This window comes from Hemitrygon akajei, chromosome 10 (assembly GCF_048418815.1).
Source record: "Hemitrygon akajei chromosome 10, sHemAka1.3, whole genome shotgun sequence".
NCBI classification, from domain to species: Eukaryota; Metazoa; Chordata; class Chondrichthyes; order Myliobatiformes; family Dasyatidae; genus Hemitrygon; species Hemitrygon akajei.
The window spans coordinates 152,662,166-152,675,405 of NC_133133.1; the positions used below are offsets into that span (position 1 = coordinate 152,662,166).

General features: G+C 39.1%; 1 protein-coding gene across 1 annotated transcript; it reads left to right on the forward strand.

The window, feature by feature from the left end:
• Positions 1 to 6,167: 6,167 nt before the first annotated feature.
• crebl2 (cAMP responsive element binding protein-like 2) lies at positions 6,168 to 11,252 on the forward strand. The gene is made up of 4 exons (XM_073059422.1): positions 6,168 to 6,482; positions 8,701 to 8,898; positions 9,254 to 9,398; positions 11,013 to 11,252. Coding segments are annotated over exons 1-4 (360 nt in total). The 5' UTR covers positions 6,168 to 6,467; the 3' UTR covers positions 11,015 to 11,252.
• The last annotated feature ends 1,988 nt before the right edge of the window (positions 11,253 to 13,240 follow it).

A 13,240-nucleotide genomic window follows, 5' to 3' on the forward strand; every position in this document is an offset into this window, starting at 1 on the left:
AGAGAAGTACAGCACAGTACAGGCCCTTTGGTCCATCTAGTCCATGCCAAAACCATTTAGACTGCCTACTCCCATCGACCTGCAACAGGACCATAGTCCTTCAAATCCCTACTATCCATGTACCTATCCAAACTTCTTTTAAATGCTAAAATCAAGCTTGCATGCACCCCTTGTGCTGGCAGCTCATTCCACACTCTCATGACCCTCTGAGTGAAGTTTTCCCTCATATTTACCTCAAACTTCTCACCTTTCACCCTTAAGCCATGACCCCTGGTCATAGTCCCACCCAAGCTGAGAGCTTGCATCTACCCTATCAATACCCCACATAGTTTTGTATACCTCTATCAAATCTCCACTCAATCTTCTATGTTCTAAAGAATACAATCCTAACCGATTCAATCTTTCCTTATAACTCAGGTCCTCCAGACCTTGCAAACATCCTTGTAAATTCTCCCTGCGCTCTTTCAACCTTGTTTACATCTTTCCTGTAGGTAGATGACCAAAACTGCATACTATTCCAAATTAGGCCTCACCAATGTCTTATACGACTTCAACATACCATCCCAACTTCTGTACTCAATACATTGATTTATGAAGGCCAATGTGCCAAAAACTTTCTTTATGACCCTATTAAACTGTGTTGCCACTTTCAATGAATTATGGACCTATATTCCCAGATCCCTTTGTTCTACCACACTCCTCAGTGCCCTTACATTCACTGTGTAAGACTTATCCAGGCTGGTCCTACCAAAGTCCCCACACCTGTCTGGATTAACTTCCATCTGCCATTTTTCTGCCCATTCTTCCAGCTGATGCTGATCCCTCTGCAAACCATGATGGTCTTCTACACTATATACCCAGTCTATGGAGTAGGCAGTTTAAATGGTTTTGGCATGGACTAGATGGGCTGAAGAGCCTGTTCTGTGCTGTACTTCTCTGACTCTATAACCCTTACAATGCTCGGTTATTGGTCATTCTCAAATTTGCTGATCCAGTTAACCATATTATCATCCAGATCATTGATCTAGATGACAAGCAACAAAGGACCCAGCGTTGATCCCTGCGGCACACCTCTAGTGGTCACAGGCGTCCATTCAGAGAGGCAATCCCCTACTATCACTCTCTGGCTTCTCCCACAAAGCCAGTGTCTAATCCAATTTACTACCTCATCTTGGATGCCAAGCGACTGAAACTTCTTGATCAGCCTCCCATTCGGGACCTTGTCAAATGCCTTACCACAGTCCACGTAGACAACTCTAATGTCTTGCCTTTATCTTTTTTTCTGGTAACCTCCTTGAAAAACTGTATAAGATTGGTTAGACATGATCTACCATGCAGAAAGTCATGCTGACTATCCTTAACCAGACCATGCCAACCAAATACTTCCATATCCTGTCCTGTAGAATACCTTCCAAGGTATATTGTTGTAATGAAAAGCATTTAAAGCATTGTATGACAGCAACCAGACTTTGAACAACCTAGTGAGCAGGAGTAAATGCCTGTAAAAAATACTCTTGTTTGACTTTGTCAAACAACGTAATATGGTATAGATAAAGTTAATTAAACTGTTGCTCGAGGAATTGAGAAAGAATAGGAAAAGGACAATGGTTTGACAGGATTCTTAATGGTTGGCCATCCAGACCATGCTCTTTTCTCACTGCTGACACCAGGAAAGAGATACAGGAGCTTCAAGTCCTATACCACCAGGTTCTGGAAGTTATTATCCCTCAACCATCAGTGTTTTGAAACAGAGGGGATAACTATACTCACCCCAACACGGAACTGATTCCATAAACTATCGATTCATTTTTAAGGATTCTACAACTTATATTCTCAATATTTATATCTTATTTATTTATTATATTACTTTTTTCTCTTTTTTGTATTTGCATAGTTTATCTTTTGTACATCGTGTAAGCTGTTAGTATTTGCTGTGTGTGTTTTCATTGATTCTGTTGTGTTTCTCAGGGTTGTGTATGGTGATGTACATATGTACTTTGATGACACATTTAATTTAAACTTTGAACAGTTCAGAAAATGTTCAGCAGAAGGTGGTCTTCTGGTCTAATGAGGATGAAGTTGAGCAGATTGGACTATGCTCAGTATGACTTGAGAAGAATGAGAGCTCACCTTATTGAAGCTTATAAAATTCCAGCAATGCTAAACAAGGTGGATGCTGAAAAGAGTTTACCCTCAAAAGAACCGAAATGAACAGAGCATAGTTTCAGAATAAGGGATCATCCAATTACGGAGGAGATAAGGGATTACTGCTTTTCTTTGATCATCATGAATCTTTGGAATTCTTTCCTCTAGAAATCACTAAACAATTTAATGCTGAAATGATCTTTTTTTTTTACTTTGGGGAGGGGTTAAAGATTATACCTCTCCAAATGTTCATAAATCCTGCCTCTCAGGATCTTCTCCATCAACTTACCAACCACTGAAGTAAGACTCACTGGTCTGTAATTTCCTGGGCTATCTCCGATCCTCCGGAACCTCTCCCGTCCCCATTGATGATGCAAAGATCATCGCCAGAGGCTCAGCAAACTCCTCCCTCGCCTTCCACAGTAGCCTGGGGTACATCTCATCCGGTCCTGGCAACTTATCCAACTCGATGCTTTCCAAAAGCTCCAGCACATCCTCTTTCTTAATATCTACATGCTCAAGCTTTTCCGTCCTCTACAAGTCATCACTACAATCACCAAGATCCTTTTCCATAGTGAATACTTAAGTAAAGTATTCATTAAGTACCTCTGCTATTTCCTCTGGTTCCATACACACTTCCCCACTGTCACACTTGATAGGTCCTATTCTTTCACATCTTATCCATTCTCTTCAGATTGAAATTCAATTTTGCAAGGATTTTTTCCCTCAAATGTACATCTATAACATTTTGCTTCTCTTATATGAGGCTTAAATACTTCAATCGCACCTTGGATTCGGGGCAATATATTGACTCCTCTGAGGACTATAGCATCGAATTTTCATGGTTTTTTGATTTAAAAATACAAGAGAAAATTGAGCTTTCTTATGTGATAACTGTATATAACCAAATCTCACACACTTACAGTGTATAAAAGAAAACTTGATACCCGCAGTTTCTGGTGGAAAAATGAAGTAAAAACAATATGCTGGAAATGGCTCACTCACTGGGCGAGGCATTACATGGAAAGAAACGGGTTTAATGTACTGACTTTTCGTCAGTAGGATATTGCAACTATTGCCTTGATATACAACAGGCTACAGTTTGGCTACTCATTCTGAAATCTGTGTATCACTAGGCAAGGCTTGCATTTATTGCCCATCCCTAATTGTCCGAATTAGTGGATTAGCAGTTTGAATTCTGGGTGGGAGAGAGAGTAGGAGGAGTGAGGCTTGTTTCACTGTTGTTGCTTGGTATATTCTGTTTTGTTCTACTGAATATTGTAGGCATACTATTTTGGGGGTGACGCTTGCAGGCTGCCCCCAGTACGTCCTTGGCCATGTTGGTTGTTAATGCAATTGACACATTTCATTGTATGTTTGGATGTACACATGAGAGTTCTGAATCCATTTATCCAGAGACATGAGTTTGAATACAACACAGTTAAACAATATAGAGGAAAAAATGTAACAGTAACCATGAAACCACTAGAATGTGGTAAAAACCTAACTAGTTCACTTATAATCTTTGTGAAATGCTACATGTGACTCCAACCCATCAACGTGGTTGTCTCTTGACTGCTCAATTTTTTGAGCAATTACTGATTAACAGTTAGTGTATTCCCAGCAAAGTCCACATCAGGTGAAAGAATAAAGAAAACTTTTGTAAACATGCCTTATTCCCATAATCTTACACAGACTCTTCTGAATCTAGAATAGCATTTCCCTATTCAGTGTTTCATCATTATACTGTACTTGATTTCTTAACTGTGTGTCCTCATTCATTATTTTTATAAGTTAATGTAAAGTTCCTGTTGTGAAATTGCCAGTGCCCAACAGCACATCATAAAAGGTGTGAACATTAAATAAAAGTGTGATTCAGCCGGGTCAATTATTACTTGCCCTTTACAGCAATGACATTTAAAAAAAATACATCTTAAATGTGTCTGATGACACATTTGTTAATATTACACACATTATGTCACAATGACAAATAAACCATTAAATGAAGGGTCTTGGCCCAAAGTGTTGACCGTTTATTCCTCGTCATAGATGTTGCCTGACCTCCTGAGTTTCTCCAGAATTTTGTGGGTATTGACCTGGATTTTTAAGGTTCTGCAGAATCTCTTGTGTTTATTGTCTCAACTGTGTTCTAAATTCTCTGATGGATTTTATTCTGAGCATCTTGACAGTATTAAATTTAACCTACCTTATTCAAATTGATCAATTTCATACACATCAGAATACCGATTAGAAATGCAGAGGCTAGTTCAGATCTCACTGAGCTCTTGGAAGTTGCAAAATAGTTTAAACTAATTATCACTCAAAAATTTGTGTTACACAAAAAGCCTAATTCTGTTTCTTTAAATGTGTTAGAACTTAAAGCAGGAATTATTTTCCTCCTAGAAGGCTTGTTTTTCTGATGTTCTCCTGTTAGGCTCTAGGTGGCACTGCCAAGGTAGCATTTATTGCCTTACCCCAATGGCCTTGAGAAAGTGATGGTGATTTGTCTTCGTGAACCTCTGCAGTGCTACTGGTGATGGTATTTCCACAGTGTTCATAGACATAGAGTTCTGGGATTTAAATCCAGTAATGATGAATGTACTTCCAAGTCAAGCTGGTGTGCTATTTGGTGGGGAAATTTTCCCTTGACCTTTTTGATAGTAGAGGTTACAGATTTGGGAGAGTATACTTGACAATTAATTGCTGTGCATTTTATTGACGATACACACTGTGGGCTGCAGGTGGAAGGAAAGAATGTAGTGCCAACGAAGTGGGCTACTTTATGCTGATTGGAACTGAGCTTCTTGGGATGTACTGGCACTGCACATGTCCAGTCAAGTGGAGTGTATTCCATCACATACCTGATTTGTGCTTTGGAGATTGTTCAAAAGGCCTTCTGATAAGTCATTCATCACAGAATACCTAGTTTCTGATCTGCAGTTGTAGCTCCTGTACTTATGTTGATATTGAGCTATAGTCAGTGATGAGATTCAGGATACTGATGGTGGTAGAAACAATGATGCTAAATGTTTTCTTGGGTGTGGTTATTGCCTGCCATTTTCATGGCATGTGTCTTACCATCCTTTTTCAGTCCATACCTGAATGGTATCTCGGACTTCTCCTGTGTGCAGGTATGACTGGTTTCATTTGCTGAGAGTTGCAAATACAATTAAACATTGTACAGTCATCAGCAAACAACCTCACAACTGACCTTAAGATAGAAAGATAGACATTAATGATCTACATCTAACAAATTTGGTTGGGTAAGGAGACTATCCTGAGGAACTCCTGCAATGATGTCCTAAGGCTGAGATATTTGACATCAAGCAACTACAACTACTTCCCTCAATACAACCTTGTATTCAAAGGATCAATGTCAACACATCTCACCTGTACAATGCAGCTCTTTGATCCATGTTTGTACAAAGGATGTGATAAGGTCTGGAATCAAATGGTCCTGGCAAAACACAAACTGGGCTTTGGTGGATAGGTACTGGCAAATATTGCTAGATAGCACTGTTGACATCAGTTCCACCATGTACCGTGTGGATAGTCAAGAGGCTTTTTCCTAGGGCTGAAATGGTTGCCACAAGAAGACACAGGTTTAAGGCACTGGGGAGTAGGTACAGAGGAGATGTCGGGGTAAGTTTTTCCACTCAGAGAGCGGTGAGTGCGTGGAATGGGCTACCGGCAACGGCGGATACGATAGGGTCTTTTAAGAGACTTTTGGATAGGTACATGAAGCTTAGTAAAATAATGGGCTAAAGGTAAGCCTGATAATTTCTAAGGTAGGGACATGTTCGGCACAACTTTGTGGGCCGGAGGGCCTGTATTGTGCTGTAGGTTTTCTATGTTAGAACCCAGAAGCTGTATTAAAGTGGAGATGAATTGTAACTTTCTTTGCCTACAGGTGTCGGGCGGGGCCCCAGCACAGGACGACCGGCCGCCAGGTCTGGATGTGAGGGAGGGAGCGGCAGAGCGGAGCGCGGCTTGATGATGTTTCCGGTCCCCGAGCGATGACACCGCCGTTCACATGCGCATTGAGAGCAGTGTTTGTTTACCAGCGATGGTAGCGAGTCTTTAAAGTTCTCGGGTTTGGTTTCGAAAGCACCCGCCGCGAGTCGGAGCCTGAGCCGTCCCCGAGCGGATCTCGAACCGCCCGCCTGATCCGTGACCGGAGACCGACCGAGCTGCCGTTCAGTCCGGGAGCCCAGGCGTCCGCTGTCCCTTCGGCGAGGCCCAGCCACCAGTCCGGGACCGGCCCGCCCGCCAGTTCCGTGACCGGGGCCCTAGCCGGCCGTACCAGACGGCGGGGCGTGGAGATGGATGAAAGTAAGGTAAGTACACAGCCAAGAGCTGGAAGCCAACAGTGTCAAATGGATCCGCTGTCATTCCCTTTTTAGTTTACCGTCATTAAAGTTCCATTTATACATCTTCTGTAAATGAGATACAGACCTTTGTTTTAAGCTTGTTACTGCGCCAATTTACCTCCTATTCGGTTGTATCTTGAATGATTGTAAATGTTTAATGGATACGCCTGTTCAAAAATGATGAGATTTTAAGGCAATGTCGTGAAATTGGATGCATCCTCTTTAAATTGAAAGTGATTTCCCAGTTATTCACGATCAAATTAACAATTTGTTCGAGATGACTAAATGCAATATTTCCATGTTTTCTGGTGACATGAAACTGTGGAAATGTGGGTAATGATGAAGATGCAAGCGAATACAGACAAGTGACTGGACAACCGAGTAGATAGAGGCGCTGGGTGGGGGGGCGGGGGTGAATATGCATTTAGGTAAGGAAATGGTGAAAGAGGAACGTTCAAAGTAAGTTTGTTATCAAAGTACACACTGAGATTCAATTCTTGCAGCCATGCTCAATAAATTCGTAGTAGAATAATAACCAATACAGAATCAATGAAACACCGCACTAACTGGCTGTTCAAGCAGTGTGTGAGAGACACAAACTGTGCAAATACAAAAAGAAAGAAATAATAATATTAAATAAATAAGCAATATATATTGAGAATAAGAAGTGAAGTGTTCTTGAAAGTGAGTCCATAGGTTGTGGGAACATTTTAGTGATGGGGCAAGTGAAGTTATCCCCTTTTACTCAAGAGCCTGATGGCTGAGGGGTAATAACTGTTCACTTTGTGGCGCGAGTCTTGAGGCTGCTATCCCTTCTTGCAGATGGCAGTAGCGAGAAGAAAGGATGTCCTGGGTGGTGGAGGTCCCCGATGAAGATTGCCGCTTTCCTGCAACAATGTGTAGTGTAGATGTGCTCATTATCTGTGATGGACGCTGTTTGAAGCCGTTGGTGTTTGTAAACCAGTCTGTGAAGCAGCCAGTCAATGTATTCTCCACTACACAAAAGTTGAATAGGTGAGGACTTTATTCCACAGAATGTAGAAGATTGAGGGGAGTTTTGATAGAGGTATGCAAAATTATGAGGGTATAAATAGGCTTTTTTCAACTGAAAAAGTGAGACCACATCTAGAGATTATGGGTTATGGATGAAAGGTGGAACGTTTAAGGGGAACATGAGGGGGGAGCTTTTTCATTTAGAGGGTGGTGTGAGTGTTGAACCAGCACAAGTGGTGGATATGGGGTAGATGTTAACATTTAAAAGAAATTTGGATAGCTACGTGTATGTGAGGAATGCAGAGGGCTTGTCATCTGGGTGCAGGTTGATGGGGCTGGGCAAATTTATGATTTAGCATATAGATGAGCCAAGAGGCCAGTTTCTGTGCTGTATTACTCGTTTAGAAAATGTCCGTGTGCACAAGGTCACTGGAATCCTTTTTGAATCAACTACTTTAATCTTATGTGTGCATGCAGTAGGCAATTTGGAAAGTAAATGATATGTGGACCTATATTGCAAGAAATTTTGTATATATGAATAAAGATGTCTTGCAACAATTATGTGTTTTACTATCTTGGTGAGACTATACCAGAAGCATCGTGCACAATTTTGATCTTCCCACCTAACAAGGAATACTCTTAGTTTGGAGGAATTGGAGCAAGATTTGCCAGACTGGTTCATAGGAGGGCAAGTCTTTCAGTGAATTGAAATTGAGTGAACTAGGCCTCTGCCTTCCAGCACTTAGGGGAATGAGAGTTGATCTCATTAAAATTTACAAAATTCTGAGAGGAGTTTGACATAGAAAATGTGGAAAGGATTCTTCTCATGCTGATAAACTGGAATTAGATGCCAGAGTCTCTGGAAAAAAATAGGCTATTTTGGGCTTTTATAAGGAGCTAATTATTCATCTGGCAGGTGGTGTCGCCTTGGAGTTCATGATCAGTGCATTGGTCATTGACTGCATTCAAAACTTAATGTTTTAATTCAGCTATCTGATAGATGTTGGGGGGACTTTAGAATAGTGCAGGGAAATGGTTTTGAAATAAACTTCACTATGATGTATATGAAAATGGATTGGGGTCCTGGGGCCAAATTGTTCATTCATGCTCTGATTTATGTTCTTATGTAATTGTAAGAAATAAAACGATTGAATCTTGAATTGGTCTCATGCTGACATTTTTCCTCATCCAGGCAGTGGGAGGTAAAGTGAAGAAACCGGGAAAGCGGGGGCGTAAACCTGCGAAAATTGATTTAAAGGCAAAGCTTGAAAGAAGTCGCCAGAGTGCTCGAGAATGCCGGGCAAGGAAGAAGTTGCGCTATCAATATTTGGAAGAACTTGTATCTAGAAGAGAAAGAGCAATTTGCGCTCTGAGAGAAGAGCTGGAGATGGTATGTGAAAATGTTCACAAACAGAATTGCCATGATAGTCCACCAATGTCTGACTTTGCATTTTTATTTGTACATGGTTTTCAATCTCCTCTTCCCCCCGATGATATCGTTTAACCCATATGTTCTTTAAAAATTACAGTTTTTGTGAAATATGCTTAATAAAATGTAAATTGTAGTTTTATTTTACTTCCAAGTTACTGTGTTTTAGGCTAATTTCTACTAACATTTGGGATCTGGCTTGACATAATCTTGTGGGACTATTTTCAAATTGTATTTAGAAAGATTTAGAAATGCCATCAAATAGATTTTACAGTTTCATTTTGCACCTGCTTGAAACTTATCATTTGATTTGTAGTACAAGCAATGGTGTACAGCAATGGATCAAGGGAAGATACCATCAGAAATAAAAGCACTTTTGACAGGGGATGATCAGAGCAAAGCACAACAGTCTACAAACAAGTCAGGAAAGACAAGAACTGAAGGAAATACCAATTTGTCTTGTGAGTATTTAATTAAATAATTTGGAATAATTTATCGAGTAATAATGAGTTTTGGAAATGCCACATTTCAGTTTCTTCTGCAAATCATTGGAGCTATGAGCGATTCCCTTGGTGTCTGTGGGGAAAATTAGTTTATGTTGCCTCTTCATGATTACCATCAAACAAGCATTGCTGGAATTGTATATGCGTGCACAGCATGAAATCAGTAAGACTCTGCTTTGAAATTTTAACTAAAAGTAAGTGGGAAGTTTTGCAACACTAAGAGGTAATTGTGTTAGAGCATGTGAGATTCTAAATATGCTTGTTAATTTGTATTCTGTGGGGATACTTCTGTTAGAAGAGCCTGGAAATATGGTACATAGACTGTAAGTAACAAGCTGGTTAAGATTCCAACTCATAGGAGATCAACTTGTGCCTGGAAAGTAGTAAATTTATGGAATTTTAGCAGGAATTTTCTGCAGCAATATGCCTTAGAGTCATTAAGAAGCCAGGCCTTGTTTTATTCAATATTTGGAAAGGAGTTTGATTGTTATAACTTAACAATGTATTAATATTCAAAACCAATTGTGGTGTTGGGTTAATTATTAATATACAAAGAGAAGTAATGATGTTAAAACTGATGGCTTTGAAAGTAAAATGCACGTGGAATAACAGTACAATTTCCAAACTAGCCAATCACATAAAATTTGAAGTTGTGGTGCTCTTTGGAATGTGGCAGTACATTTCAAGAAGTTTTATATAGACAAGCCAGTGGGACGAGCTTATCATTGGAAGAGAATATTTAATGCCGAGAACATTATTTTACATTTTAGTAGAAATAAGGTGTAAGCTAGACGGCACAATTTTAAAAGGAGTGGAAAATGTCACACGTGCAGGTATGTTAACAGTGGCAGACAGGTAGACCAAATGTGGATCCTGGGCTTTACAAACACAGGATCATGGGTCATGGTGAATCTTAATAAAATACTGGTTTGGCCACCGTTGAAGTATTATGCTCAATTCTAGGTATGGCATCTTCAGAATGAGGTGAACAATTTAGAGAAGATGCAGAAGAAATTTGCTAAGTGTGTAGGCAGGGTAGGTAATGATATCTGTATTGGTGAAAGTTTCAATAGGACAGAGTTGAAGGTGTTTGGCAAAAATACTAAAAAGTGACACAAGGAATACTTTAATATGTATAGGAAGTTGTTAAGATTTGGAATGCACTGCCAGGTGTAGTAATGGAAGCTGATTTAATTGTAGTGTTCAAAATAATTGTCCAAAAGGAAAGAATTTCAAGGCTGCGGGAAGGTGGCTTGGGAATGGGACTAGATAAGTGGAAGAAGGGCCAAAGAAAAAGCACACCTAAGGCTCCAAGTTTGTAGAGCCAGTACAATGTGACAGGCAGCATGGATCCTATCTGTGCTAGAGTAGTAGAGGTTTATGTCAATATCAAATAATTACCACTTAAAAGATTATGATTATTTATAATTAAGAACATTTCCAAGTAATTTGTGCTGCTACATGGTGATAACATTAAATTTGATAGATTATTGAGGTGCTATATCTTGTTGTGAAAATATTTTGAAACTTGGATGTTAACCTTGCTTTTAATATATATTTTTTTAATTTCAGAAGAATTACCTGAGAATGGTGGCATGGGAAGGATGTGCAGAATCAATCCATAGTCCTTCAGTTTAACCAATATTGTGTAAAATGGACAAATTATCAGAAGATAAATTGATTGCATCCTTTATCTGAGTTCTGACAATGCTGTATATCTGTAAATCAAAATGTAAATTATGTATTCTGTTAGGGGGTTCTTTGTATTATATTATTCATTTAAAAGCAAATTAAAATTGTCATTTGAGTGTTTTGATGCATGTGTTGCTTTTAGCAATCAATTAGAAAGGGGTTTTAATAAACCTTTTGCATCTTTTTACGAAGTCAGTTTCCCACCTTTCAACAAACCAAACACAGCTGATGCTTCTTACATTTTGATCCCTCCTTTGCTCCTTTTCCACACACTTCTTCTCTTTATTTTTGTCAAGAAAAAGGGTTAAATCTTTCATTTTGCTTTTAAAGAAGTTTATCTTTAAAGTCAAATTGCTTTTGAGGCCAACATGTTGCTATAAAAATATTTTTCACAAAGCTATAAAAACTTGTCTTGTTACCTGAAAGCTGTTAAACTAATGTTAAAATGTTAAACTAATCTTCACTAGAATATTCTTGAAATTACCAAATAGTATATGTGTGCTGTCATGGTTTACATCCATTGACGTCACCAGATACTCTCTCCTATATTAACCGAAGAAATGATGTACATGTTGCATTTCAACAGCTAATTACTTATTTTCCACATCTATTTGCGGTATTTACAATGTGGTACTGCTACAAATGATAAGAAAAAATGAAAGACAGATATATGCTCTGGAATGACTACACGTAAAGTTATTTGCTAGGAACATTTCCTCTTTTCTTCCAACATTATAGATCAGTGTTGACTGTACTGTGCAGAATTTCCAGTTCATTAATAGGTTTTCCAATCACAACAGTATGTTAACTTCCACTCGATTCAATACATGTGTTACCAGTATGATAATATTCCAGTCATGAACTCTTGATTTAATATTTATCAACCTATATTTTGCTGCAGCGTGCCATTAAATTTGTTCAGTTATGTTTTAAAATTTATTCCAGTAATTTATTGAAGGCATGATGATCTCTCAAGGCAGTGAATCAAAGAGAATCCTTTTAACCAGTGAGATTAAAGGATTGGGCAAGAGACTGAATTAGAATTGGATTAATTTGATCTGAAGGGGAAAGTTGTGTACTGATTGGAGCATTAACTTGCACAAAGATGTGGTGGTTTAATGCCATCTCAGTCCAAGGGTTGATGTGAAGGCTACTCTAGGGGGAGGGGATCTTAGACCCAACCATCTTCAACTGTTCCTTCAGTAATCTTACCTTAAGGTCTGAAGTGCAAATGTTCACAGTTTTCATCAGCCAATGATTTTCAATTTCATTTGTAACTCAATTAAGCAGCTCATGGTTGGATGAAACATTCCCTGGTTAATATTCAATCATGGATTTATGGGCAACAGTGAATGGCAATCAACAATCTGAACAATGAATGGCAGGTAGTAACATCCTTAATGAAACTGTAACCAACCAGCATTGATATTTAACACCATTGCTGTCTAAATGTATCTGCCTTAAACATCTTGTGGAATTTGGGGAGCTGTTCACATTGACCAGAAGCTCAACAGAACTAGCCATAGAAAAACTGTGGTCATAAAAGCAAGAGTCACCACTCGAGTCCTAAAGTCTTTTAACTATCTAGAAGACAGAAATAGAGTGAGTGAAGTATCCTCTAATTTCCTGAATTTCGAGGACAGGGGTTCCTAACCTGGGACCCATGGACTCTTTTTTATGGTATTGATCCATAGAATTAAAAATGTTGGGAGCCCCTGTTCTAAGAGCTTCACACAATGTAGGATACAATACTCTGTTTTCACTGACTCACTAAATGTACTGCATTTATATGACAAGGCCTTTCTTACAGTAACATGCCTCAATGGTAGCCTACAGAACCACATAGTACAACCTTCAGATTCCCTTCCCAAGTTGTGCACCATCTGATTTGGAAATATATCACTGTCCCTTCACTCCAGTGTCATGTTCCTGGAATGCCTAGTTTAACAATACCAGAACTACCTTCAAAGAAAAAGACTGCAGAGATTTAAAGTGTTGATTCAATATTTTCACAGCTACAAATCTATATACAATAGAGTACAAGAAGATTAGAGAAGTGACAGCAAAAGCTCAAAGCTACAAAATATATACCTTTAAACTGAATGCAA